At 39.4% G+C, this 27,740-nt stretch overlaps 1 protein-coding gene across 1 annotated transcript; it reads left to right on the plus strand.

Moving 5' to 3' along the window:
- LOC143886719 (Ribophorin I) lies at positions 1-21,084 on the plus strand. The gene is made up of 10 exons (XM_077390817.1): positions 1-205; positions 5,797-5,841; positions 8,092-8,726; positions 8,823-8,970; positions 9,124-9,300; positions 15,419-15,487; positions 15,622-15,711; positions 17,994-18,152; positions 19,773-19,997; positions 20,619-21,084. Exons 1-10 carry the CDS (start codon positions 113-115, stop codon positions 20,808-20,810), a joined length of 1,833 nt encoding a protein of 610 aa, XP_077246932.1. The 5' UTR covers positions 1-112; the 3' UTR covers positions 20,811-21,084.
- The last annotated feature ends 6,656 nt before the right edge of the window (positions 21,085-27,740 follow it).

The raw sequence follows: 27,740 nt of genomic DNA on the forward strand, positions 1-27,740 counted from the left end.
ATTATCCTACAGTGGGGGCGAAAAGATCATCTCCCTTATTTTTATCAGATCTAAATCTCAATCAAGTAAAAGACTCGCTTCCTCGACTGAGAAAAGAGGGTTTTAGGGCAAGATGGGATCTCGATTCGCAATTTTTCTCTTCTCGATCGCGATCCTCTCAACATCTGCGCTCTCCGATCTGTTCATCTCCAAGCTTGATCGACGAGTAAGTATAAAATCTTCGATCGATCTCTGCAAATTTTCTCCAACTTTACCAGCAAGATTTTCGTCCCCATTTTTCGTACCCTAGGGTTTCGTTTGTGCTTTTCTCGCATTCTTTGTGGTTTCATCTCAGAAATTTCATTTTGCTTTTGATCGTGTGGCCAAAAAGATATGATTTTTTGATGGATTTTGATCCGTGGAGAATAGAGTAGATCCACTTCTATTTCCGTGTTGCTGAAAATATACATACATACAATTATAAGAAGGCTGCTGATATTAGCACTGCTTTGTTTTGATAATTGCACTAATCCTTCTTGTTTTTTTCATTTTTAATTGGCTTCTGAGAGATTTGTGGGAACTGTAATACCCTTTTTTGACAGCTGTTTAAATGGTAAGAGACAAGATGAATTTGTGCAATTATCAAAACATGTTGGTGCCAAAATGAGTAGCCTTCTGAAACATAGTTGGATCAAAGAAGGATTTCAGTAATTGTGGTTGTTAAAGCATAAAAGATAAATAACGCCTTTCTCCAACAGCTTAAGCTATTGGAGAAGTTGGTAAGTTAACATGGTATCAAAGCCAAAGGTCTCGAGTTCAAACCTCCCGGATGGCAAAAATCCACATGCGATGGTCGGCCCAAAGTGGGACCACATGTGCCACGTGTTTGCCAAGTGGGCCACATGTGCGGGGGAGTGTTAAAGCATAAAAGATAAATAACGCCTTTCTCCAACAGCTTAAGCTATTGGAGAAGTTGGTAAGTTAACAGTGGTATATAGGGTTATGTTTCTCTTCCAATAATCCAGTTTTCTGTTTCCATCTTTTTTTAATTAACCTTTAAGTGATTCATTCAATAAATTCATTGTTCGTAGCATAGGTCCGAAATTTCGAGAAAATGCCATTTAAAAAAAAAAAGTTACAAAATCCCTCGATGAGGGCCCAATCCTGAAATATCAGTTGAAAACTTGGTGAATGTATCTATGGTGGATATTGCTGGTGTGGAAAGTATCATTACAGAAACCTAGAGAGAGGGTAAATTGCCAGGAGGGCAGTCTGTCGAGGGTAAATCACCTCTCACTGGGGTCAGTGAGGGGGTTTGTCATGATTCCAGGATTGGGGGGGGGGGGGGGGGGGGGTGATGATTTTTGGGATGGGGGGTTAGAGTTTTCTGTCACCCATACTTCAGGGGTTTTCAAAAACTTCGGGGTGGTAGCATCAGGGGGTGAGGAGAATCTTAAGGATCAGAAAAGGTCCGCAGAGGTTCGGGATAGGGAAGCTCAAGACTCTGCTAAGAGATCAGCTGAGTCAGCCAAGAAGAAGGAAAGAAAACTAAAAAGGTTAGAGTCTGGGATTAATTATAGTGGAGGCCAGTGTGAGGAGGGGCCCTGTGTTTAGCAAGGCGGAAGGTCAAGTGGAGGCCGCAAGGGGAGGAAAACCTCTAAATATAGTTATCCATGAAGATTGTGTCGTGGAATTCAAATGAGTGGGGGTCGCAGGGGAAGAAATTGCAAGTTAAGTAGCTGTTAAAGAGTGCTAAACCGATTTGATTTGTCTACAAGAAACAAAGTTAGAAGCGGTGTCGAGAGGGGTCATTGGGGGTCTGAATTTATTCCTTCTCAGGGGGCTTCTGGAGGTATTGTAGTGGCATGGAATGCTTTTTGTGGAAGAAAATTGACTTATGGAAGGGCAAGTGTACTCTTTCAGTGGCGCTTAAGAAGGTTGATAATGGATCCTTGTGGCTGTTCTCAGGTGTCTATGGTCCGTTTTCCAGGGAGGCAAAAGAATTCATTCTGGGAGGAATTGGGTTGAGTTAGAAATTTGTGCCCCTTTCCTTGTTGTATAGGTGGGGATTTCAATGAAATCAAGGCTGTTGAGGAGAGGCTTGGATGTTCAAGACTTTTGCAGAACATGCAACTCTTCATTGATTTTATTGCAGATAACGAGTTAATCGATCTTCCGTTGGCAGGGTGATCCACTTGGGCCAGAGGTGACAGTAGGAGTCGATTAGATCGTTTCTTGATTTCTTCTGAGTGGTTAGTATTGGTCCCGGATGTTCTTCAAAATGCACTAATTCACTTAGTGTCGGATCACTGTCCCATCCTGCTTGATCCTAGACTGGAGTCGTGGGGTCCTCATCCCTGTAGATTTGAAATTGCATGGCTTGAGTACCCCAAAATGGAGAAGCTGGGAGAATGGTGGGAGATGTGTATTTCAGAAGGTCCGGCTGATGTGGTGATTGGCAATAAATTAAGGTTTGTGAAGAAGAAACTAAAGGAATGGGTAGCGGAAAAAAAAAATTGAATGAAAGGAAAAGATGGCTGGAGCATAGGTTAGTAGAGCTTACTGCTCTAGAAGAGAGTGGTTTGGGGGGAGATGAGGAGTGTCAAGAGATGGGGAAAGTAAAGCAAGAACATCAGGCTATTTTGTTGCATGATGAGATTACGTGGAAGCAAGTCCAGAGTTAAGTGGCTGGTAGAAGGGGACAAAAATACAGCATATTTCCATACAATGGCAAGTGCTAGGAGGAGACGGAATAGAATTGTGGTGCTCAAAGAAGATGGTAGGATGATGTCATCAAAGGAAGGCATCTCTTCAGCCATTATAGCTTTCTATTCCAAGCTCTATTCCTCCGAGAATTTATCACGTCCTATCCCGGAGGATGTTGTTTTTAATTGTCTTTCTTTGGAGGAGAGTTCAAAGATGGAAGTTCCTTTTGGTGAGGAAGAGATTGAAAAAGCTCTCTTCTCTCTTCCTAGAGATAAGGCTCCTGGACCAGATGGCTTTTGTTTAGCATTTTTCCAGTCTTGTTGGTTGGTGGTGAAATGCGACATTTTCAGATTCTTCAAAGAATTTTCAAAGAATTTTTTCAAGGGTTGCAACTGGATAAAGGAACGGGAGCCACATTTATTACCTTGATCCCCAAAATAGGAGCTTGCAAAATATCAGATTTACGGCCTCTTAGCTTGGTGGGATGTTTGTATAAGGTGCTTGCAAAGGTGCTGGCTGATCGAATAAAAGTAGTGTTGCCAAAGCTCATTTCTAATAGCCAAAGCGCTTTTGTGGACAAGAGGCAGATTTTGGATTGTTCACTAGTGGCAAATGAAGCCATTGATGATTATCTCCGACTCGGAAAAAAAGGGGTGGTTTGTAAGTTGGATATGGAGAAGGCTTATCATAGGGTAGAGTGGGATTGTTTGGACCATCTTCTGGGTAGAATGGGTTTTGGTAATGTATGGAGAGGTTGGATTCGGAGATGTGTTTCGTCAGCTTGGTTCTCAATATTGATTAATGGCTCGGCAAAATGATTTTTTAAATCCTCGAGGGGTTTGAAGCAAGGGGATCCTTTATCTCCCTTTCTTTTGGTCATAGTGGCGGAAACTCTTAGCAAGCTTATTCAGAAAGGTAGTGAAATGGGTTTGATAGAAGGCTTCAAGATAGGAAAGAACAAGGTGGAAGTTTCAATACTTCAATTTGCGGATGATACATTAATTTTCGGTGAGCCGGACAAAGGGAAAGTGATGAACCTCAAGGCAACCCTTAGATGCTACGAGCTGATTACAGGTCAGAGGTCTAATTTCGCGAAATCAAGCATGTTCGCAATCAACTTATCCTCTTGTGAAACTAGTAGTTGTGCAGCTACTTTGGGCTGTAAGGTAGAAAAGCTTCCCTCCTCTTATCTTGGACTTCCACTGGGAGTGGGGAGACCAAATAAAGCTCTGTGGGAACCTATAGTTGCAAGAATTGAGAAACGGTTGGAGACATAGAAAAGAAGATTAGTCTCAAAAGGGGGCAGATTGACCCTAATTAAGGCGGTTTTGGCAAACCTTCCTGTTTACTTCCTCTCGCTATTTAGATGCCCTGTAAGTGTGGGGTTGAGGATAGAGAAGATACAACGAAGGTTTCTTTGGGGGGAGGGGGGGTCGAATGAAAAGAAGGCGAATGAAAAGAAGGGTATCCCATTGGTTAAATGGGAGAAGGTTTGTGCTCCGATTAGAAAAGGTGGATTGGGAATTAGGAAAATTAAGGGTTTCAATTCTACATTGCTGTGCAAGTGGTTATGGCGGTTTGGGGAGGAGGATCAGGCCCTGTGGGCTAGAGTAATTGGGAGTAAGTACGGGGTGCTTGCTGGTAATTGGAAAAGATGATGCTTTCGAGAGAAGAGGGGTTACGATTTGGTGGGATGTCCTAGGTATTAGAAATGTGTTTAGCAACGGTTGCAAGTTCAGAGTGTATTATGAGAGGCGTATCAGGTTCTGGCATAATGTTTGGTGTGCAAATGAGCCCTTGGGTTCACTATTTCCGGATTTACTGAGAGTGGCTGCAGACCAGAATGCTTTTGTGTGCGACTGTTTCGAAAGAGTGGATCAGAAAGTGATCTAGTGTCCACGGTTTAGAAGAAATTTTTTTGATAGAGAATTAGAGGATCTATCTTCTTTGTTTGAGGTGATCAAGAAATGCTATATTAAGAAATCCGGTGAGGATAAAAGAATCTAGACTTGTAATTCCTCCTGAATCTTCTTTGTGAAATCTATTTATGCTAAGATTGTGCCGGGTGGTGATGATTCTTTTGTGGCTAGGTTTGGTCATTTCAGTGCCCCCATAGAGTGTCATTTTTTGGTTGGTCTGTTAGTAGTGGATGCATCCAAACCATTGAGTTTTTTAAAAGAAGGGGTTTTTGGTTGATTGATCACTGTCCTTTTAGCTCTTTGGTGGTCGGTATGGAAAGAAAGAAATGGTAGGGTCTTTGATGGAAAAGGCTGCTCAGCCTTTAGTATTTATCAGAGGATTATTGCTCTATCTATTAGATGGCTTGCTGGTAAAGCTCCTCCTCCATGGAGATTTTTCAGCCTTATTGAGGAGGTATCGGATTGGGTGTCAGGATCGGAGATTTCTTTTGCCCATGTTAGAAGATTAGCTAATGAAGAAGCTGATGTTCTAGCTAAATCTGGGGTCATTAGGCAGGGTCTAGAGTGGTTCGATTATTTACCGCCCTAATTGTATTTTATTTGATGGTTTTATTTTTCTCTTCTTTCTTCTTTCCCTTTGTATTCTGAGGACCATCTTGGTTCCGTTTTATCAATATATTCCGCCATTTCAAAAAATAAAAATGTTACAAAATTTTGGCCGAAATTTCAAGACAAAATACCAAATTTCGGCCCGGGGTCCGAAATCGGTACCGAAACCGAAATTTAAAACCTTGCTTGTTAGGGTATAAAAATGCCTTTGTGCCCATACAAAGATGTTTTCAATAAAGGTGCTCACATTATGTAAAGAAATAGTTTTTGAACTAGGCGAAATAAGGTTTCTTTGTTGTTGGCAACATGGGAAGCTACGAAGCTTCTTATCCAAGGATTGGAGTGATTTTAGATCATGCTATTTCTTTAGTGTGTAATAGTCAGGATTTCAATTTCTTATTTCTGTAATAAGTTGCATTGCATGTGTGCAAGATGAATTTTCTACTAACATTTACTCAGCGTCACCAGGAAATATTCCATGATATTCTTTTATTAATCTTTTTGTAGTTCTTCATTATGGTTAGTGCTGCTAAAGACCATTTCTTTCTTTTCTATTATTATTTTTTGTTTTGTTTTTATGCAGATTGATTTGACGTCACATATTGTACGGGTCACTTCCACACTAAAGGTATGTAACTTCTACCTCTTGCCATTCCAGTTTTGTGTAAACTTAACTGGAAGGTTCTATTTCAATGTGGCGTACTAACTCTCCCTGCATGAGATGTTTTATTTCTGTAAGCTCTAAAAGTGGTCCTTATGCCGGTGTATCATTGAATTTATATTTATGATTCTATGTTGAATATCTAAAAGACTTGAGATAGTTATGGTTCATCAAAATGGAGATCTTAGGTACTTAAATTTTCTGTTTAACCTGATGTTAAATACTATGACCATTAAGTTTGCTCTTGATAATGCTGATCTACAATGGAATTTAGGTACTTTTGTCTACCAGGCCTTCAAGCTCACATTCTTCACCCTTTGTTTTCTGAATAAATACTTTGATATTACTGTCTCCTCCTTTCTTTGGTGCGTAGGTAGATATTTTGGCAGCAGTTTGATGTACACTCAAATCACAATTGGGTATGATTAGGATTTTAATTGGATCATGATTTGAAAAATCTTGCATTTGACTGCTGACTTGCGACAGATCACAATATGTTTTGACTCTGGAAAGGTCCCTAATTTCCAATCTATCATTTTTATTACAAGTAGAAATGATTTGGACCATGATCCAATTATCGGGCATATTAGGTCCATCCTTTTCCTCTCTCATTCCTTCCTCCTATGATGCTGCTGGTTGAAAAGTTTAGAGGTCCAAGAACTCATCCTGATCGGGACATATGTCCCTGTCTCCTTGGTGATCCTATTAGTTTGGAGATGACAGAGATAAGGTAGACAAATTCAAGATGGAGTCTTCCGAGCTTATGAACAATTTGACACTTGGAAGAAGGAAGGACTTAGGGGTAATATGCAAAATTGACATGGGAAAGTCTTCCGAGCTAACAAACGCTTTGACACTTGGAAGAAGGACGTAGAGGGGTGGTGTGCAAAATTGACATGTGAAAGGCTTATGGCCATGTGGAATGGAATTTGTGGATTATCTTCTTGGGAGGATGGGCATTGGAGGAAAATCGAGGGCATTGATGGGGCCATTATGTCAAATGTGTATTTCTCTATTCTCATCAATGGGTTCTATGAAAGTATGAGTGGCCTTGGGCAAGGTGACCCGATATCATCATTCCTATTTATAGTGGATGGAGGAGTAAGTAGAGTGTTAACGATGGTGCATGTTAAAGGCTATTTCAAGGGAGTGAAATATAGGCGGGGTGGAATCTATTACCCATTTACAATTTGCCGGCGGTAAACTAATATTTTGTTTGGACTCATTATCATAAATGAATGTCCTCAAGCCATGTTACATAGATTCTCATGATCGGGCGGAGTACCCGTGTCGGACACGTCTCGGATTCCGATACTTCAGGATTCGCGGAAACACTTTTAGATCTCCTTTATATGTTTTTTTTCTGAGTACTACTTATCCCAACTTTACAATTACCACAAGTTTTGAGTTAGTCATTCTAATAACCATGTTATTAACTAAAATAAAAAAAATTAAAATTTGGGACTACTTAAGAAATAAAACATTGCCTACTTAACCGGTTAAAAATTTCAATTTATTACTTTTTATAACCATGTTATTAAGTAAAAAAATTAAAAACCGTGACTTGATGAAAGTATTTTGGCGAATCAATGAATTGTTCTTTTTGAGGTTTGGCGGATCTGACATGGGTATCCAACACTCGATACCCGCGTTGGATTTGGACGCTCTTACCCATTGTCGAAAGAATAGAAAGAAAGTTGGCTGAGTGGGAAAAACCTTATCTATCTTTTGGAGCTAAAGTGACACTTACAAAGATGCCCTTTTTAAGCTACCCATGTAGTTTTTATTAATGTTCAAGATCCCAAGTGAGTTTTTTTTATTGTTTTATTTTTGGAATGGCTATTCCAAAAATGATTGCAAAAAAAAAATAAAAATGAACAAATTCAAAGAAACTTTCTATTGGAAGGAAAATAAGAGAACTAGTGCTTGAACCATGTGGTTAGAATGGGACATGGTGTGCAAGTTAATGGGACGTGTACTCGTTATATTCACATTGATTTGTCCATGATCAAGATTGTCTCTATAATATTATTTAGTGGGCACATTCACCATTGAGGAGCATTGATGTGTTTAATGATTTATTTGCACATGCCATTAAAAAATGATTTATTTGCTCATGAAGTGATTCGCTTCACACTGCTCGTGAATTTGTTATATTGGTACATTTCTTGTCTCAGTTTTCATCTGTTTAATAATTCAATATATTTTGTTTTGTAGGTGGAGAATGCAGGACCAGGGGTGGTTTCACAGTTTATGTTGGCCTTTCCTGATTACCAAGCCAAAAACTTGGCATATTTATCGGCATCTTCCAATGAAGGAAAAGGGAAAACAAAAGGTTCTACTGTCATTCTCCCTATTGAAATTGTGCAACCGGAAGGAATGCCTCCAAATTTGACTTTCTATTCAGTAAATTTACTTAAGGATTTGGGGAAAGGGGACAGATTGACGTTGGACGTGTTGGAAGTATTCACACATTCACTAGAGCCATTCCCAAAGGAAATTACTCAAGCTGATGTTCAACTTGTCTTATTCCAAGATAGTGCCCTCTATCTTTCTCCTTATCAAGTGATAGTCCAGTCGCTTAGTGTTAGAGTGCCCAGTCCAAGAGTTGAATCATATACAAAACTTCAGAATACCAAGTTTGTAGATTCAGAGATTAAATATGGCCCATATGAGAATCTTCCTGCCTTCTCTTACAACCCAATAATTGTTCATTTTGAGAACAATCGACCATTTGCAGTTGCTCAGGAGTTGATACGGGAAATAGAAATTTCTCATTGGGGCAACGTCCAGGTTACAGAACATTACACCCTTGTACATGGAGGCGCCCGCAACAAGGGGGAATTTTCCAGGTTCATTCCTATGTTTGGTGTTTCCTTTACCGCCATTTCCAAATTTATGGAAATCGAAGTTCCACTTTTCACTCTATTTCTGCTCACATTTTGTAGGTTTGAGTACCAAGCTAGGCCCACCATAAGAGGGGCATCATCATTTAAAAGTCTCGTGGCAAGATTACCACCAAGAGCTCATTCTGTTTATTACAGAGACGAAATTGGCAACATTTCTACATCACATTTGTGGGGTGATCCTAGAAAGGTAAACTTTGATACATGAAGATTCTGGTGTCCATGTGCCTTTTAGTTATAAATTAGTGAAGAACCCCTCTGGATGAGGGATGTGGGAGGGGGTAGATAGAGTGATGTATTTTTGGCACTCCTATGCTCACTTGAAGTGTATGTGTATCTGCAGACTGAACTCGAAATTGAACCTCGATATCCAATTTTTGGTGGATGGAGAACATCATTCACTATTGGATATGGTTTACCACTCCAGGACTTCTTATTTGAGTCAGAGGGAAAGCGATTCCTCAATATCTCATTTGGTTGCCCTATGAATGAAGTAATTATTGATGATTTGATTATGAAGGCAAGTGATTTAACTTACATTTGGAATAATTAGCATGCGATTTTTTTCCAATTAAATATACTATATGCTCATATATTGGTTTGTTATTGTTGACACCTTTTATTATTGGGTTCTATCTTCTATTTGTTTTCCAGTTGACCAACTACCATAAATGTGATCGTCTTTTTTCTTTTGTCGCTTCATTTTAGATTGAGTGTGGAATATTGCTTTCGATGTCCCTGTCATATTTTATACTTGAAAATTTGAAGCAAAATGTTTTCTGGTGTGTCTACAAACATACTTGTAGTGATTGAAGACATTTGCTTTATTCCCATTTTACATTTTTATTTGAGGATGAAATCAAGTGCTAATTAGGTGTGGATTTTTTGTTTAACCTTACTTTGTCCTACTACTGTAATCTTGAAATGTAAGGAGAAATACCATTACATTGTATGTTACGTCCATGCATGAATGTACATTCACATCTATGTGGGGCCAGATGCTGCTTTACTAGCATAGTGGCTGTTCCTTGTCGGCTGCTTAAGATCTTAGGACCTTATCAGCTAGGAAATCTTTGGCTGTTCCTAGGGTGTCGTTAATATGGTGACTATGGCTACCTGGTCACCTCACTAAAATTTTCCAATATTATGAAATAAAATATGATATTTTGCTCAAGGCAGAGGATATAGGAAACTTGATGCAGTTTACGGTTGCCCCTAAGTAGCCTGTGTAACAGGGCAAACACTCATGACATCTATCCATTTTTGTTACTTGTTTGTGGTTCCTCCTGTATTGGACCAATTAGGTTCGGCTTTCCATTTTTTGTGCTACACGTTTGCTTATGTCATACCCCTTTCTTTAATTATTTTATTTGCCAGTGACGGAGCAGTTCATTTTTCATTCCATGCCAAGTGCTTCGAGTGCCCAAGGGACTTGGAGAGTCAGCCCCTGAAATCAACATACCTCTCATGCTGGCTTTAGAATTAATATTGGGCGCGGACTAGGGGGGCTTTGTATGATGGTGCATGATGTTTGAGGTGGTGACAGGATCAAAGCTTGGTTTGCACAGTATGGCAGAACTAGTGTCATGTAATGTCCAAATGGTCCAAAGTTTGTGGGCAATTGGAAGTTTGCATTAGATGGTGCAGGCATTTAGAGCCATTAGGGCCTTGTACTTGGATTTGGTTGGTGTTGACATAGGAGTATGTTGGGGCCCCATGGTGCTAAAAGAAAAATATGTCCCTGTGCACGAAGCATGACATGTATGTGATAATAGTGCGAAGAAGCTTTCTTATAAGGGAGATGATTTTGGCACTCAAAAGTTACGCAGTTCACCCTTTTTTGTCATGTTGTGTCTAATACTAGTTGGATGCCCCAGTTGGTAACCATTCTTAATATAAAAGGGCGAAAAAACGAAATAAAAACAAATTCTAGTTGTTTTTTCATCTTCTCCTCCTACTCAGATCCAGTGAGATGCAGCTGACGACCTGGCCACCATAAGATCTTCATCAATGGCCTCAATTGCGAGACCTCCTCTGAGATCCTCCGCTCCTCCAAGTACGCCGCGCTCGAAGACTGCATTGTTTTTTACAAGCACACCAGGAAATCCAGGTATGGTTTCTTGCGATTGGGATGGTACAGATGTTGTTGTGGGTGCAAGCTGGCTATATGCCGAGTTTCCCGACTTCTCTATGGAGATTGTTTGTGTTTGCATTTTGTTGCAGTTTGGTGGGGGGGGCGGCTATGAAGAACACGGCTGAAAGGGTAGTGGGACTGCCGACTGCCTAATCTTTTGCGTGTGAATACCAGCCCTCAAGAGTTTGCACCTTCCTCTGAATGACTTACTAAACAAGATATTGATGGTGGAGCACCTTCAGAATCGGAGGAGAATCATCATAGATCATTATGTCCTGTGTCTAAAGGTAGGTGAGTCAGTCAATTACATTTTCATTCATTTGTCTGGTATTATGTCCTCTCACTTTTCGAGGTGCATTGGGCCTTCCCAAAGCACATGGCTGATCTATTCGAGGGATGCTTCTTCAGATTGTGGACTGAAGGGGGTCGGATCTGGTGTCCCTTGTCCCTATAGCGGTGATTTAGATTCTATGGAAGGAGAGGAACAAGTACATTTTTGGTGGCGTATCCAGGACACCTTATCAACTTCAATATCTAATTTCCTGTCTTATTATCTGGTGTGGAAGAGGTTCTCCTTGACTTTAGAGGGTCACTGAATCCACTTTGTGTAGGTCATGGACGGAGATGAGAAAGAGCTTTTTGCGTATAATCAAGCTTGATTTTGACAGTTCTAGCCTTGGTAATCCCGGGTGCCAGGAGGGGTGGGAGGCCTCATCCGTATGCTGAACGACTCCACTAAAAGAAGCTTACAATGGCCCGCTAGGGGTTATTGATGCAACAAATGCGGAGGTTGAAGTGCTATCGACGGGGATATGTCTGGTCGAAATTGGGGACTTAGATCGACTTATTGTGGAAGGAGACTCACAAAATGTTATTCGGTGGATGATATTGAGGATGGCTTATCCTTGGAGGTTTGCCAACACTATACATGAAATCTTGGATTGTGTCAAAGGTCACCTTGTCTCTTTCCAACATATTAACTATCAAGCGATCAGCAAATTTGAAGGCTGATAGATTGGCTCTTCTTGGAGCTACTAGTTAGGGCTGGAGCTGTTTGATGTTTTTCCATTATAATCATTTTGTCCTTCTTTTGTTTGCTTGTAGTGGACCATCTCAGTCCTTTTCCCCTTTTCTAATAAAATTACTTCCTTTCAAAAAAAAGGGAGATGATATTTTCACCCCCCTGCAGCATGCATTCGCCCTCCTTATAACGTGAACAGTGGGCAACTTTAACGCTTTTTGACGTCAAATCACATTACAACGGGGGCGAATGCATACTGCAAAAGGAAGGGGGTTGAAAATCTCATTGCCCCAAAAAAAATACCAGTCCCCTTTAATAATATTTATAACACAATGAAACTGACCTGCGATCTGACCTTTTTTGGATTCACTGAGTTGTGTATCTAGTGAGGTTAGACCAAGGTTGCCAGAGCGGGAATCGAAAGCGGAAATCGAAGGCTCCCAGGGAAGAATCCTGTTCAAGGTTGCCAGAGCAGGAATCGAAAGTGGGAATTGAAGGCTCCCAGGGAAGAATCCTGCTTCCTTGGTATAGACTAAGAAACTTAATTATTGAGAGAAAGCTCAGAGATACTGAGACAGGGACACGCTTTTACTGATTCTGCTTGAGTTTGGATTTATGAAATCTAGTTTCATTGCTGAAGTTGTTTTTGTATTTTTCAAAAAAAAGTTTCATTGCTGAGGCATATATAAGTACTATAACTTGCTTGCTGTCTTGCAAAGGATATGCAGGTCTTGAATGAGGGCTGCACCTTCCTTGCAGCAATCCATTATTATTATTATTATTTTTATTTTTTTTGAACATGGAGCTATCCATTAAAATCTTTGGTTCCTCACACTTTGTTGTTCGTGTAAATATTTTATCAAAATTTGTCTGTTGCATGTTGCATAAGTGCCGGTAAAAATCCTGGAATCCAACACAAGTATGGAATATTACGGTTGGAAAATTATTAAAAATAGGTATTTTGGATTTGAGAATATATTTTAACCAATTTAAAATTTTAAAATATTTTCTTATATTGATAGGGATAAAATGGGTTAAAACTGTAATGTTAATTTTTTATAAAGTTTTCTATTTTGAAGTTTTAAACGCAAGCTGTGGTAAATGCATATTTACGTTATATGCAAACTGGTAAGATAAACCTGGCGGTGATCCTTCCACCAATGATCTGTGATTTCACTAGATGTTGGTGGCACTAGTTCTTCTTGTTTTTTTTTTTTTTTTAAATTTCTCCCACAACTGATGATGATACTAAACTGAGGTGAGATATGAAAGGTTATCTACATCTTTGGCCAACTTGTTAGCTCTTTTGTTGCCTTTGTTATTTTGTGTAGTTATCCATATGGTGCCATCCATTCTTCTCCTTGTAATGTAAGCACTTATCTAAGTTCACTTGCGCCCCCCCCACACACACACACACCTTTTTTTTTGAAATGGCAAGAAAATTTCATTAAAAAGGGAGAAGCCCGAGATGGACCACTCCAAAGAATACAATGAACAACCAAGATACAAACAAGCCAAAGAAAACAAGAGAACCCTCAAGGAGGTAAAAAATCAAACCACTCCAAACCCAAATGACGAACACTTGCCCTAGCCAAGGAATCAGCTTCCCCATTTACGGATCTCCTCACATGATTAAAAACAATAGAAGATCCCACTATAAGATCATCTATTTTATCAAAAAGGGAAGAGAATTTCCAAGGAGGCAACACCAATCCACGCAACCACCAAATCACATTAAGTGAATCCCCCTCCACAATAAGACAATCCAAAATACCTCTATCAAGTCTTTTTATACCCTGATATACCGCCTTAACCTCCGCCTCCGAATCATCGCATACCCCTAATGGGCTAGAATCTTAGAAGCACGAAGCGGGTGGGGCGGGAGGGGTGGGGAAGCGTGGGGTCTAGAAGAGTCAAGTTTGGGAGCGCCATGGGGGCGTGTGTGTAATATTTTATTTATATATCTTTCAAAATTCAAGTACATCAAAAAATGATAGTTTCTAACCATTTTCATATGTATCTTTCAAAATTTAAGTACATAAAAAAGCAGTAATTTCTAACTATTTTCACCATCTTCATTTACGTGCACTTGTTCTCCGCGCCTTCTAAAGATGCACAAGCCTTTGTGCTTGCTCCAATGAAGTACTTGAAGAGTTGGAGAAGTTTGATGTAAGGAAGTTGGTGATGGTGGGACTTATGGAGTAATAGAAGCAGGTGGGAGCATCGTGGGAGTGTCATGGGAGTGGTTCCTGTCTCTTTGGGGTCGCGGTCCCTGGAAGTTCCTTCCTAAGGAGCGCCGAATCGAGGTTCCGAGGTAGGAGTGGCACCCCAAGGAAAGAGTCCTGCTTCTAAGGCCAGAATAAGCCCAAACAACAACGCCACAATCATCACGACAAAGACCACCAATCCCAGCTGGACCCGGGTTCCCAAAACTCGACCCATCAAAAATTAATTTAAGCCTCCCAATAGGGGGAGCCTCCCAACGCTAAGCAATCTGGGGCCGATCCTCCCTACTAAAACATACTTCCTTTAACTCCTCCCATAAGTCAAAGGCCGACACAAAACAAAAAGCTAGAGGACATCTCGCCCAAGATATAGTGAGAGCAATAATTTTAATATAAAGCCAATAAGGAGATTTGGCCAACCAGTCAAACACTGTCGAATTTCTCTCCTTCCAAATCACCTACCATGAAGCAAGAAGGCAAATTCTCCACAATAATTTACCGTTCTTTTTCCACGGCACGAATACCCAACTACGAAACAACTCCGGAATAGAAAAGGGAAAAACCCAGCATATGCCAAACCTCTGAAATATGTAGCTCCAAATCTCATGGGCAACAGAACAATGCATGAAGAGATGACCCACAGATTCACCATCTTCCAAGCATAAGGGGCAATGGTCAACAAGCCACATACCACGATTCCGAAGGAAGTTAATCGTTTGAATTCGATCGCGACATACCGTCCAACCGATGATACAAACTCTAGAAGGGCAAGGAAATTTCCATACCTTGGCTGAAATAGACGATACACCCCTCGGCACCAAGAGGGAGTAGAAAGATTTAGCAGAGAAAAAACCTGAAGATTCCGCAGTCCATACTCTTTTATCCGACCCGTTCCTTTTAATGTAGCACCCATATAAAAGAAAAAGCATTCGAGATATCTCATCCAACTCTCTTTTCCCTCCTTGTCGGAGATTATATGTGTTTTGAGCTCTGAACTTCTGTAAAGCATAACATAATTTACTAGTTTCCTTTGTGTTTGAACCTTTTTGTTAAGAAAGGCTTCTTCCTTGCTACTTGAAGTGAATAAATTTTGTATAACAGGCATTTTTGGAAAATCCATTTTTATTATTCCTGGACCTGACATGGTATACAAAGGCTTCTTCCTGCTACTTGAAATGAATAAATTGTGTACTGCGGGATTTGTTGACACATTCATTTTTAGTATTTCTAGTCTTGACTTGCCACTTTCTAACTGCAGGTTGTGTTGCCTGAAGGGTCAAAAGAAATTTCTGTTTCTGTTCCTTTCCCTACAAAACAATGGCAAGAGGTCTGAACCAATTATTTTACTTTTATACAGTGCTCAAGTTGTTGTGATTAGTTGTTTAACTTTTGTCTGTTTTGTCAATCATCCTGGTATGTTGAACTCCTAATGTTCTTCTAACAGTGATTAGTTCATTGCAGATAAAATATTCCCATTTGGATATTGTTGGGAGGCCAGTCTTTGTGCTACAGAAAAATAATGTCGTGCCAGAGCATAATATGCATTTTCAGGTTTGAATTCTATTCATTTCTCAATTTGATCTAATGGTATTTTTTTGGTAGTGATAGAATTTCTTTTTGCATTTGTTAAGATAAGTTTTGATGTGTTGAAATTGTAGTTTTCCATTTTCGTAAGGGTATCCTTTCCATATGACATTCTTTAGCTGTCCGGACGTGTCAAGTCAAATTACATTATGCAATTACTTCTGCATTGAATCCTAACATGCGCTTGTGAATGTGGGAGTATGTCTAAATTGACAAGAATATGATTGGTCTCTCTAAAATGAAATAACAATCTCAATCTACATGGGTGAGTAAAATCGTTCCTCAACAATCTCATACACTTCAATCCAAAGCTTTGAAAAGCATTTTATATTGTGAACTTGAATTGAAGAAATTGGACTGCTATGCTGCATCTGATTGGTTCTTCGAGGTACTGCATGTCAGAGTTATCTTCTTCTGGATAATATTTACAATAACACTCTTCAGGGCTCAAGAAAATGTCCTGTTCGTGCAAATTTAGTGGATTAGTTTATAAGCTCAAAAAGGAAGTTGGTCTGCCTGAAACATCTAAAATCCAAATGGAGATGAACACCCCACCTCCCCCCCCCCCCCCCCCTCCGCAGGTAGGGTGATGTGCCCCCCTTTTAACGTGAATTGTGGGCTGACTTTAACGCTTTTTGACGTCAAATCACATTAAAAGGGGGGTGCATTATCCTACAGGGGGAGGGGGTTGAAAAATATCATCGCCCACTCTAAATTATCTGATTTCATGTCTGTCATCTTGAAATCTGCATGGTTACCAATTTACCATAGCTCCTGTTTGGTTGGCATGATAGATCTTCCACACGGAAAGTTTTTTTTTTTCCAGTAAATCCCTTTCCTTTCTATCACTTTCCAAGAAAACATTTTTAGTTGTTTGGTTCTAAGACATGAAATGAAAAGTTTTTTCTTGGAAAAGCACTAACGTTTGGATGCTTGTTGCCTGGAAAAAGAAAATGGATACTTCACTTATACTATCCAATGATATATTGTGGCAGTAGAGACCACATATATAATAATGAGTAATATACTAGTGGAGCCTACAGACATGGCCTAATGAGAAAAAATAATGGAGCCCACATGTATATAAATCAATGATTTACTATTGCGGCTAAGATAGAGGGCCCAACAGCCACAAACCAATGGAACTCACATATGTAGCAATGATTTAAAACTAGAACTAATTGCAAATACTTTGTTGAAACATTTTGTATTGCTCTATTTCTGAGGCCATGAGAATTCATATCACCTCGCCAAATCATTCAAATACTTGGTCAAAGCGTTGTGTATTGGGTGTAAACGGATCGAATTCGGAGCGGATATGGCTATATCCGAATTCGATTACAGTATACACTATCCGAATTCGGATTCGGATTCGACGGATATTTAATATCTATTACCGAATTCGTATCCGCCGGATATTGTTTGAATTCGGATATTATCCCTATCCGTTTATTCGGTAAATTCGAACATTTTATTGCGGCACTTTATCTTTTTTCTCCTTCTTACTCGAATGAATTTTTCAAACCGTAAAACTAGACCTCTACATTCTCTTCACAAAATTAACTCTCAAACCCTAAAATATATGAGATCCTCTTCTTCCTTTTAAAACAAAGGCAGAGAGAGAGAGAGGGAGGCGGGGGGGATGGATGATAGTGTTGGTAGTGGTTTTTGGGTTTTTCCTTTTTTTTATATATATGATGGAATGGGTTTGGGCCATTTTTGTTTTTGTTTTTTTTTTCTAAAAAGAAAATTCACTTTTCTTTTAGAAACAAAAGATAGTGTGTCATTACTAAAAATAAATATTAATGATATTATTAATAATAAATAAAAAGGATTTACTTCTCGGATTCGGATGTTAAACGGATCGGATGTACCATTTACCAGATTCGCATCCGCTAAGAACCGGATATCTCATAAACGGATTCGGATAATATCCGCTTGAAACGGATTCGGATAATATTCGCTTTAAATGGATTCGGATGCGGACGGTAATCGAATTTCCGAATATCCATTTACACCCCTAGTATTCCTCTATTTCTGAGACCATGATAATTCATATCATTGATACGGCTGACATATATCGCCGATATTTTGAAATGGATCGTTTCTGTTTTCATCCGATATACCCATTGATATTGATATCCTGAACCATGGTTACATTGAAAGAGATGGTTGAGTTATTTGTATTATATGACAATGATTTGCTTGTAACTTGCTTCTGTGATGAAATATTTTTTGTGTGTTTTCAGGTCTATTACAAGTTTAGCAACCTATCACTGCTTCAGGAACCACTGATGTTGATTCTTGGCTTCTTCTTCCTTTTCATTGCGTGTATTGTATATATGCACTCCGATATGTCAATCTCCAAGTCCTCTGCTTCTTATCTGGCCAAATTGCAGTGGGATGAGGTATGCAAAATGTTAAATTACATTCTATATGATATCAGATGAAAGAAAGCATTATATTTTTATTGCATAAATGCTTATTAGATTTTTGTTGTTCATGTTGACTTGTGTTGCATTTTTGTTCATGAAAATCAAAACAATAAAAAATTTCAACTATTGCCTGTACCTATTTACGATTTGACATCTTTCTTTTAATGGTCTGTGAAATTATGTAGTCTGAGAGCCTCAATAAGCAGTTTTGTGAATAACTACTGTTTTGGTGCAGTGGATATTATTTTTCATTTTGCCAATGATGAAGGATTTCATGAATTCAAGTGACACCATTTGATTGGGTTTCATAATTATTAGATATAAGTTGTAGCTTGCGTGCACTCAACGTCTGGTAGGTAATTAAGTTATTCACTAGAGTTGGGTTTTTTATTTAATGGAAAGTATTATTGACGAAACGGAAAAGAGAAACTACAAGGCAACCAAGATGGGTGAAAAAGAAAACAGGAAAGTACTAACGAAAAGGACAAAAGAAAATAATGGCTCCACCCTCCAGTCATCAAGGGGGATGAAAGTCAAAAGTCACTAGCCCCTCGCTTGTCAGTCATCACTCCTATTCCACAATAAGGTTGTTGAGAAGGTCAAGATCCACAAAGTGAATCCCCATAAGCAAAGCAAAAGCCTCCAGCATGTTGTAATCATGATTCCCTAAGGTGGCCCAACCCTCCCTGTTTTTTCTTAAGCTTAACTTTGATGGGTCCACCGTAACTCTGCTAAATTGAATCTCATCTGAGGACCTTTAAATGGCGACAGCTGAATAATCTCGAAATTCAGGAAATGCCTCTACCATTATGTCAGTGTGGAGATCTGTTGCTAGATCGCCCAAACCTTAGTTGAGACACCCTTGAAGACAGCTCTTTCTTTCTTTTTCGAGGAGCTGTGGCTATGTACACTTTCAATTTCAATATCAACCTTTTAAATGCTATCTCTTAAACAGTAAATTAACAAAACAGCAATTAACTGCCTTGAATATGTTATGGACTGAACATGTCTAGAAGTTTATCCTGTGGAAGTTATGAAGTAGATGTGACACTATCTTTTTTGCCTAAGTCGCAATCAAGTTTTTCTGGTATGCTACTGAAGTCCACAATGTGTAGACCTTGTAAACCTTGGAAATCATTTGAGGAGTTACTTGATCCCAATCTATTGACCAGATTGTGTGGATCCATTTGCATACAAGAGATAAGGATGTTGGTGCAACTCTAATGATGTTTCTTGAAACAGAATGTGGGGCTGGTTGGCCTTCTAAAAATCTTGAGTAAATTTCTGCATTGTCATCAGCTGTCTTAATAAAATAGTCATGTTGATTCAAGTGATCTCTATTAATTCCTTTCTTATTATCTGGTGAACATTTCAAGGTGTTGATGCCATTCAGTGTGAGATTATTGGCCCGATAGCACTTCTTATCGAAACATGCACTGGCTTATGTTTTTCTAATGACTGGACCCATTACTAGCTCGATAGCACATCTTGTTGAAATATGCACAGGTTTATATTTTTCTAATGAAGAAAAAATATTGTTCACGCTTTATAAGTTGTCTTTGCTAAAGACCTTAGATGTTGATCTGGTAATAGGTGCAAGCAACAGTTCAGCGGGTTCAAAACATCGTCAACCGCTGTTTATTAGTTCACGATAAGCTGGAGGCATCGTTACGCGATCTCTCAAGAACAGGGGATGTTCAAGCTTGTAAAGCAGCTCGTAAAGCTGCCGATGGTTTGCTGAAAGAATATGCCAAAGAGTTGAAGCCCTTGCTTGGATTCTTGCAGTCAGCATCACAGGCTGCTCATATATTGCCCAAGGTTCAATGGCATTTCTTTGATACTTGTTTTTCCCTGCACTTCTTGGTCACTATAAACTTATAATATAAGCATAAACTATTGAAGTCAGCAAATATTAACCTTATCCTACTGAAAATGTCTGGTTAAGACTGTTATTAGCATTTTCTGTCAAAGGTTTTTCACATAATACTACAATTCTTTCTTCTGCAACTGGGAAGTGGTAACCGTTACACTGGCAATGGCTGAAAATATTGACCAGGGAATCGAGATATTCACGCCCCCCACCCAGCCCCCTCTAATGTATTTATGACTCTACCCTTTTACACTACAAGCGGGTGGCCAAAGGAAGAAGGGGCAACTATATCATTTCCCTATTGACAATTGCAGGAAGATCTTTTTTTTTCCCAATGCTTTTCCAATGTCTCAAAAAACAAAAAAAAAACTAATAGAAAGTTCAGTCAATAGTTGACTCAATTGTGGCCCTACCACATCAAGAAAAACTACTTTGGCTCGTCTGAGTTAATGCAAAACCGGCGGCGTTAGTAATTCGGATTCACGACTTTGGGCTTGTCTTGTAGTTTGAGTATTTAAACACATGCATACATATGGTCATCTGATTATATTCGCTCATTTTGGCTGCAGGTGGAGGAGCTGATATCCAAAGAGGAGGAGATGCAAGAGAGGCTGATGTTGAAACATTCGACTGTGGTCGACTGTTACGAGAAGAAATCAGGGGGACGAGTAATCGAGAACAGGGTTGCTCCCCACCAGCAGAGACTTACAGCTTTGAGGCAGGAGGTTGATGATCTTCTTGAGATCATAGATGAGATCTGAGGGGTAATTTAATTATTTATAGGATATTTTCCCTCCATGATCCACTCGCTTTGTAGGGAGTGTTCTACTTCAGAATTTTGTTGTGATTTAATGAAGTTTTTTATGATAGTTTTAGCCTGAATATTTAGAGCATTTTCCTTGGACATGGTGAAATTGCTCACTAGAAATCAACTGAGCCAAGATTGTTCACTGTTTAAATTCCCACAGCTGTACGAGAAAATGGAGGAGTTTAAGGGAGTGAAAATACCAACTCCCTTTGGGTATTTGCATCCAACTTTTATGTTCACTGGCATTTATATTGTCTTGTTTGTTAGTTTCATATAAAGGATGAAAGGTCATGTTTGGCAACCATGAAAAAATATTCCATGGAATATTTGTGAGGCTAGGTGTAAGACATGGGCAGGAGAGGGAGAAACCTGAGAGGCATAAAAAGATCCTCTAAAAACCAAAAAACCAAAAAAACTAATTTTAGGGCGCCGATATCACCTACCCCCTGTGGATGCTATTTTTCACGCCCTTGACGGCCCACTAACTGTAAAGTATGTTTCCTATCTACTTTTTACGGGCTAAGCTGTAACCCTTTTTCTCTCCCCTTTTAGAATAAAATCACCCCGTCTGTACGTCACTACATCAAGCAAGGTAGGCCCCACCATAGGATGATCCAAACCATCCATTCGATGGCCCACAACGTAAGTTGGTTGCACCCCAAAATATTATAGATCGGAGGGTTGCGATCATCTTGTGGAAATGATTTTGGGGGCACAACCTATTTACATTGCGGCCCATCAAATGGACGACTTGGATCATCCTATTGTGTAGACCGTACACTTCATTTTGAAAAATAAAAGTGGGGCCTAAAATTGGGCCTTAATGTTACCGTACGACCTGAACCATAGGATTATCCAAACCATCCATTCGATAGCCCACAACGTAAATAGGTTGCACCCCAAAATATCATTTCCAAAGGATGATTGCAGCCCTCCAATCTATAGAGGTTTCTCTTTAGATCGGAGGGCTAGGGTCATTCTTTGGAAATGATATATATCTTGGGGTGCAACCTATTTACGTTGTGGGCCATCGAATGGAAGATTTGGATCATCATGTCCTGGGGCTACCTTGCTCACAGATTAAAACAAATTAATTGTTGGGCCCACCAACCTTTCACGTGGAGGTGGAGGTGGAGAGAGAGAGAGAGAGAGAGAGAGAGAATTGTTGTACCGGGAAAAAGTAGATAGGAAACGTGCTTTATGGGTTACGTCTCACTTTTCATATTAGTGGGCCGTGGGAGTGAGGTGCGTCTCACTTTTCCGTTAGTGGGCGGTCGGGGGAGGATACCAGCGCCCTAATTTTAAATAGGTAATGCCTTTTTTCTCACACAATTTGGTCCACGCGTATTTCATTGTTTCTAAACAGTAATACCTCGTATGGATGCTTTAAATTTTTCTGGAACCCTCCTCCGATTGATCCGAGACGTTCATCTGAGTGGCCTTGCTTTAGATATCCGATGTCCAAAAAATAAAAATAAAAATAAAAATCATGCAATCAGAATATAGACCGTTGAGTCCTTGCTCGATGACCCAAAAAAAAACATATAATTATTGTTAGAATTGGATGATTGCTTTAAAATTTTGGCCTTAAGCGATCCAAAAACATGGCCTGTGAATCGAATGGGATAGGACTTACAATGTGGTATTAGGTGTGTGCCATTTACCAAAGAATTCCCTCTTGATTGTTTTTATTTTTGGGTCATAGGAGATCCAGAACAAGTCCTATCAGATGAACAGTTTGGATCAATCAAAGGTGGGACCCACATGATGTTGAAGGTTCGCTACATTGTGTTACAACGAGATTGCGCCGGACTGATGAACGGTTTGGATCATTAGAACAATTGGTCCCCGCTTATTATTTTCCCTTCCTTATTTTGATTTCATGAGGGAATGGACTAGGGGTGCAACTCGGGCGGGCGGGTTCAACCTCAAAAAAGTCGGGTTGGGTTGAGTTCAGTTCAGGTCGGGTTCGGGTTGAGTTCGGCTCGGATTTGGGTTTAAGGGCTTGGGCAACCCGACCCGAGTTCAACCCGAAATTTTTAATATTTTTTTATATTTTAAGCTTAAAATCTCGGGTTGAGTTGGGTTGAACTCGGGTCGGGTCGGATCGGGTTCAGGTTGGCCTCAACCGGACCCAAGTTGCACCCCTAAAATGGACTGGCCGGACAAGGGAATTGAGATGTGCGCAATGTGCATCCTGCTTGTTTGCCGCCAAATGATATGGTGTACAAGCAAATTTTATATGGTGTGTGGCTGTTTGTGGCCTTATGGCGCAGTATTTTTCAAAAAGTATTATACGGCCCACTCCACTGGGTGATCCAAACAATCCATTTGTTGTGTGCCCAAAATATCATTTCCACAGGATGATCCTAACCCTCCGATCTATACAGGGAATACACTTTATAGAAACTTCTATAGATTGGAGGGTTAGGATCATCTTATGGAAATGACTTTTTGGAGCACAATCTATTTACGATGTGGCCCAGCAAATGGACAGTTTGGATCATCCCATCGGGGTGCGCGTACGTGGTACGCCAGAGGTTCTGCCGTTATATTTGATCTAGCAGCAGCATCTTAAAAAGTGTTCTGCTGATGGATCAAATAGTTTTTAGGGGGCATCCAGAGAAGCCCTTAATAATTAGAAGTTTTGCTCACCGAATGGTTCACTGAATTAGTGAACCAATCTTCTCCTCTTCTCTCAACCATGTATTTGCAGTCCTCAAAAGTCCTCTAATCAAATGGTTAGGAGGATCATCCAATCAGTGTGAGTTTTATCTATGACCCATCAACAAAAGGGCCACCAAATGAACAATCTTGATCTCATCCATGGATGCCGCCTGTATCAGATTAGAATCCTTAGCAGGATAAGGTTGCATTGCCATAAAATCAACATGTAATATGTTATATACACACACTCCAATTGTTTCCCATTTGAACGCAAACTTTGTTAAGTGTAAACCCTTACTGTTAAAGTATAAAAGATAAATAACGCCTTTCTCCAACAGCTAAAGCCTCTGCAGAAGTTCATTAGTTAACATGGTATCAGAGCCAAAAGTCTCGAGTTCAAACCTCCCAGATAGCAAAATCCACATGTGATGGTCGGCCCAAAGTGAGACCACATGTGCCACGTGTTTGCCAAGTGGGCCACACGTGCGGGGGAGTGTTAAAAAGTATAAAAGATAAATAACGCCTTTCTCCAACAGCTTAAGCTTTGGAGAAGTTGATTAGTTAACACTTACCTTTCCAAAAAAAAAACTCCAAACCCTCTATATAAACATTGTAGCCCTTTTTAGAGAAATTAAACTACTATGAAAGTGTTGGTAAGTTCTCTCCTTTAATATCTTTTTCTAAAGAAACTGTTTGACCTTGAAACTAACTAATCTCAAGAGCTCTGCTAAAATAATACAATGGGACCCACTTATTGGGATGAACTAAACCATTCACTTGTTGGGTAGTGCAGATATTATGACCTGTTAATTTTTTAACATTTGCTAAATGCTTCAAGAATATTCTTTCTTAAGCTTCAAGCTAACAAAAAATATGACATCTCCTCTTTCCTTTCATTTGCAACTTTGTCTTTCATAGTAATGCCTCTTTCTCCTTACTTCATTTGTCTCTCTTTCTCCCTTTTCTTTAACCTTTTCTGGCTAATAGAACTCTCATTGTAGGCACTAAAGATAAAGATCAAGATAAGAGGAATGAATAAACATTTATTGTTTTTAAGGATGATTGGCTATAAGTCCTTAATTTGTAAAATATTTTCCAATTAGTATTTTTTTACAATTAGTCTTTATTTTTCTAATAGGTTTTTAGAACATACCTAAAATTAACTTTAGTTAATTATCATTGTTATTATGGTTATGCAGATTTCGTCTCTTGATAATTGCCCCTCTTAAAATTAGGCATTTCCACTCATATATGTTTGTTCTTAAATATATAAGAGGAAAATCCGGGGTGCTCCGTTTGGTTGCCGGAAATTTTTTGGTTCTTGGGATTTTTGTGGATTTTTTGGTTCTTATTATCTATGAAAAAATATTTCATGGAAAATAAAATTCCATGGTCTAGTGGTTTTGGCATTTTCCTTGAAAAATTCGAAAAAAAAAAAAAAATTTAGGAAAAACTTTACATGGAAAATTAGTTTACAAAACATTGTAAAATTTAATTTTCATAAAAAAAAAAGAATATGACAGTGATAAATCGACTCCAGAATGATAAATCGACTCCCCATGTGTCTGTCTCTCTACTCTTTCTCTCTCTAACCCAGAGGAGAGAGAAAGACACACGGGGAGTCGATTTATCACTCCCCAAAAAAATAATGGGAAAATTTGTCCCTACATACAAACGGCCTCCAAAAGGTCATCAAGTGCTTGAAAAACTCGATTAAGCTCTCAATATGTAGAAAAACACAATCAAATACTTAAAAAACTCAATCGAGTACTCAAAAGTATTCTTAAACAAATACTTCTAAAAAATATTCAGTCAGTTTTGGAGTTAGCTGAATGGATCGAGCCCGAAATCAGGAACTATCCAGGATAGACTGGGCCCACACGAGAGACCTACAGTACACACATAATGTCACTTTTCCCATCAATTGTGAAAGGCAATTTTCGGGTCCTCCAATGGGACATAGGAGATTAGGAAGCATGCATGCGAAATCAAAATTGTTAAATCATGTACAACACTATGAGGTGACCCATCTGATCTGGACAGCCCATGTGTAAGATCAAAGGCCAAGATCACCCATCAAGGAGTTATCAAAGATGATCGGGTCAATAGATCCAATTAGGCAAACAAAGGCATAAGTGGGACCCAATAAGTGTCTTTTAGGAAGTAAGTAAAAGTGACTTACCTTTTAGCATTTTTCTTGTTTTTTATTCGTTGTAGTTCTAATACTAGCACTATCAGTCTATAAGGACCGGACACCTTATCCATATGAGAAAAAGGCAAAGGCACGAGATAAAAACCATATGAAAGAATTCTCGATCTTATCCAGACAGAGACGCAAACTTTCTGTTTTGGCACCCATTTTCCATTATTTCCACCCTCCATTGTTTGTCATTTCCTAAAAATGGCTTCATTTCCACTACAAGACAAACAAAAAAGGGTGAAAATGATGGAAAATAGGGCGGAAGTATCACTCCGTTTGGTTGCCGGAATTTTTTTGATTCTTGGGACTTCTGTTGAATTTCCCGCAGCACCCACGTTTGGTTGGTGGGCCCAAAATAATCCCAGGAACCAAAATAACCCCACACGAAACCCTAGGAAGAAAAAAAAAATACTCTCAGAAACCAAAATAATCCCAGCAGTTCAAGCAACCAAACAATTTTTTTTCCCACCATAGTCCGGTCAACCAAACATGTGATTTTTATTTTACCGGGATACTTCCGGGGAGTTTTTTATTCCACAAAAATCTCAAGAACCTATCAGACCCATGTGGGTGTTTTATCCTCACCAACATTCAAGGCAACATCAATATAATACCTACCTCACTAGCCTTTTCTAGCACAACTCTCTACTCTCTTGTCACATGACACTTATCAAGCTACGATTGGGTGGCATGGGCCCACACTTCAGCACTGCCTACCTAGATCTCGAACTAGGTTCGAAGTGGAGTAGGAAGAGTCAAACACAAAGTAGTCAGACTTATGAGAATTAGTTGTAGAAGATTAAAATAGGTATCAGGACACATGGCTTTTGTGCTACTGAGATTTGAGTTGGAAAGTTCATGTGAATAGAAACACCCATGACTTATATGCACTTAGCACGTGTTTGATATGATTGAGATTTAGATATGGTAGGCCCACTAAATGAAGAGATCAGATGATCATAGCCGTTTGAAGGGCAAAAAGTTGCATCTAACTAGATGGTCAGGATTGTCCGAGGCCAACACAGATAAAAAACTGTGGAAATTCTCGAAATGACTATCGTACCCTAATTCGTCCCTGAGTAGGGTAGCAACTCAGGTCGGACGGGTCGGGTTTTGAGTTTTGTTCCTTTAACCCTACCAAACCCAACCCATGATTTCTAAACCCGACCAAGGTTATTTTCGGGCCAGGTCGATGCAGCTCGGGTAAAACCCGACCCAAGTTGCAACCCGGACCATGAGTTCATATCTAAAACTATGTCCTGAGGGGTATTTTAGGAATTAAAATTTTTAAGTTGGTTACTATCATTTTCCTAGTGCGAACGGATAACTGATACCTACACCGCTGAAATTTCAACAACAAAGGCGTGTAAATATCAAATCCAATTCCCCAGCTTTGTCTTCTATATTTTAATGACTATCGTACCCTAATTCGTCCATGAGTAGGGTAGCAACTCAGGTCGGGCGGGTCGGGTTTAAGGGTCGGGTTTTGAGTTTTGTTCCTTTAACCCTACCAAACCCAACCCATGATTTCTAAACCCGACCAAGGTTATTTTCGGGCCAGGTCGATGCAGCTGGGTAAAACCCGACCCAAGTTGCAACCCGGACCATGAGTTCATATCTAAAACTATGTCCTGAGGGGTATTTTAGGAATTAAAAATTTTAAGTTGGTTACTATCATTTTCCTAGTGCGAACGGATAACTGATACCTACACCGCTGAAATTTCAACAACAAAGGCGTGTAAATATCAAATCCAATTCCCCAGCTTTGTCTTCTATATTTTAATGGATTTGTAAGAGCTTTTTGGGAACTGAAAGACACTTTAAATAATAAAAGAACAGATGAGTTAGTGCAATTATCAAAACATAATGTGCTCATATCACTCTTACTGTTAAATCCACTTCCTTTTCGTGAAACACGGAAAAGAAACATGTATAAAACACCCTCACCTCAATTTCGGTCTTTTCGTGATTCTCTCCATAACTAAGCCCATTTCTCACTCCTTCCCATCTATCTAT

Source organism: Tasmannia lanceolata, unplaced genomic scaffold (genome assembly GCF_043159265.1).
Source record: "Tasmannia lanceolata isolate RefF3 unplaced genomic scaffold, GAP_Taslan_0.1 ptg000011l, whole genome shotgun sequence".
Classification (NCBI taxonomy): domain Eukaryota; kingdom Viridiplantae; phylum Streptophyta; class Magnoliopsida; order Canellales; family Winteraceae; genus Tasmannia; species Tasmannia lanceolata.

Excerpts from the sequence above, each read along its gene's own strand:
- LOC143886719 (XM_077390817.1), top strand. The coding sequence starts at position 113 with ATGGGATCTCGATTCGCAATTTTTCTCTTCTCGATCGCGATCCTCTCA. Across the intron at positions 5,842-8,091 it reads GGGTCACTTCCACACTAAAG|GTGGAGAATGCAGGACCAGG; the intron begins GTATGTAACTTC and ends TTTGTTTTGTAG. Across the intron at positions 18,153-19,772 it reads CCAAATTGCAGTGGGATGAG|GTGCAAGCAACAGTTCAGCG; the intron begins GTATGCAAAATG and ends ATCTGGTAATAG.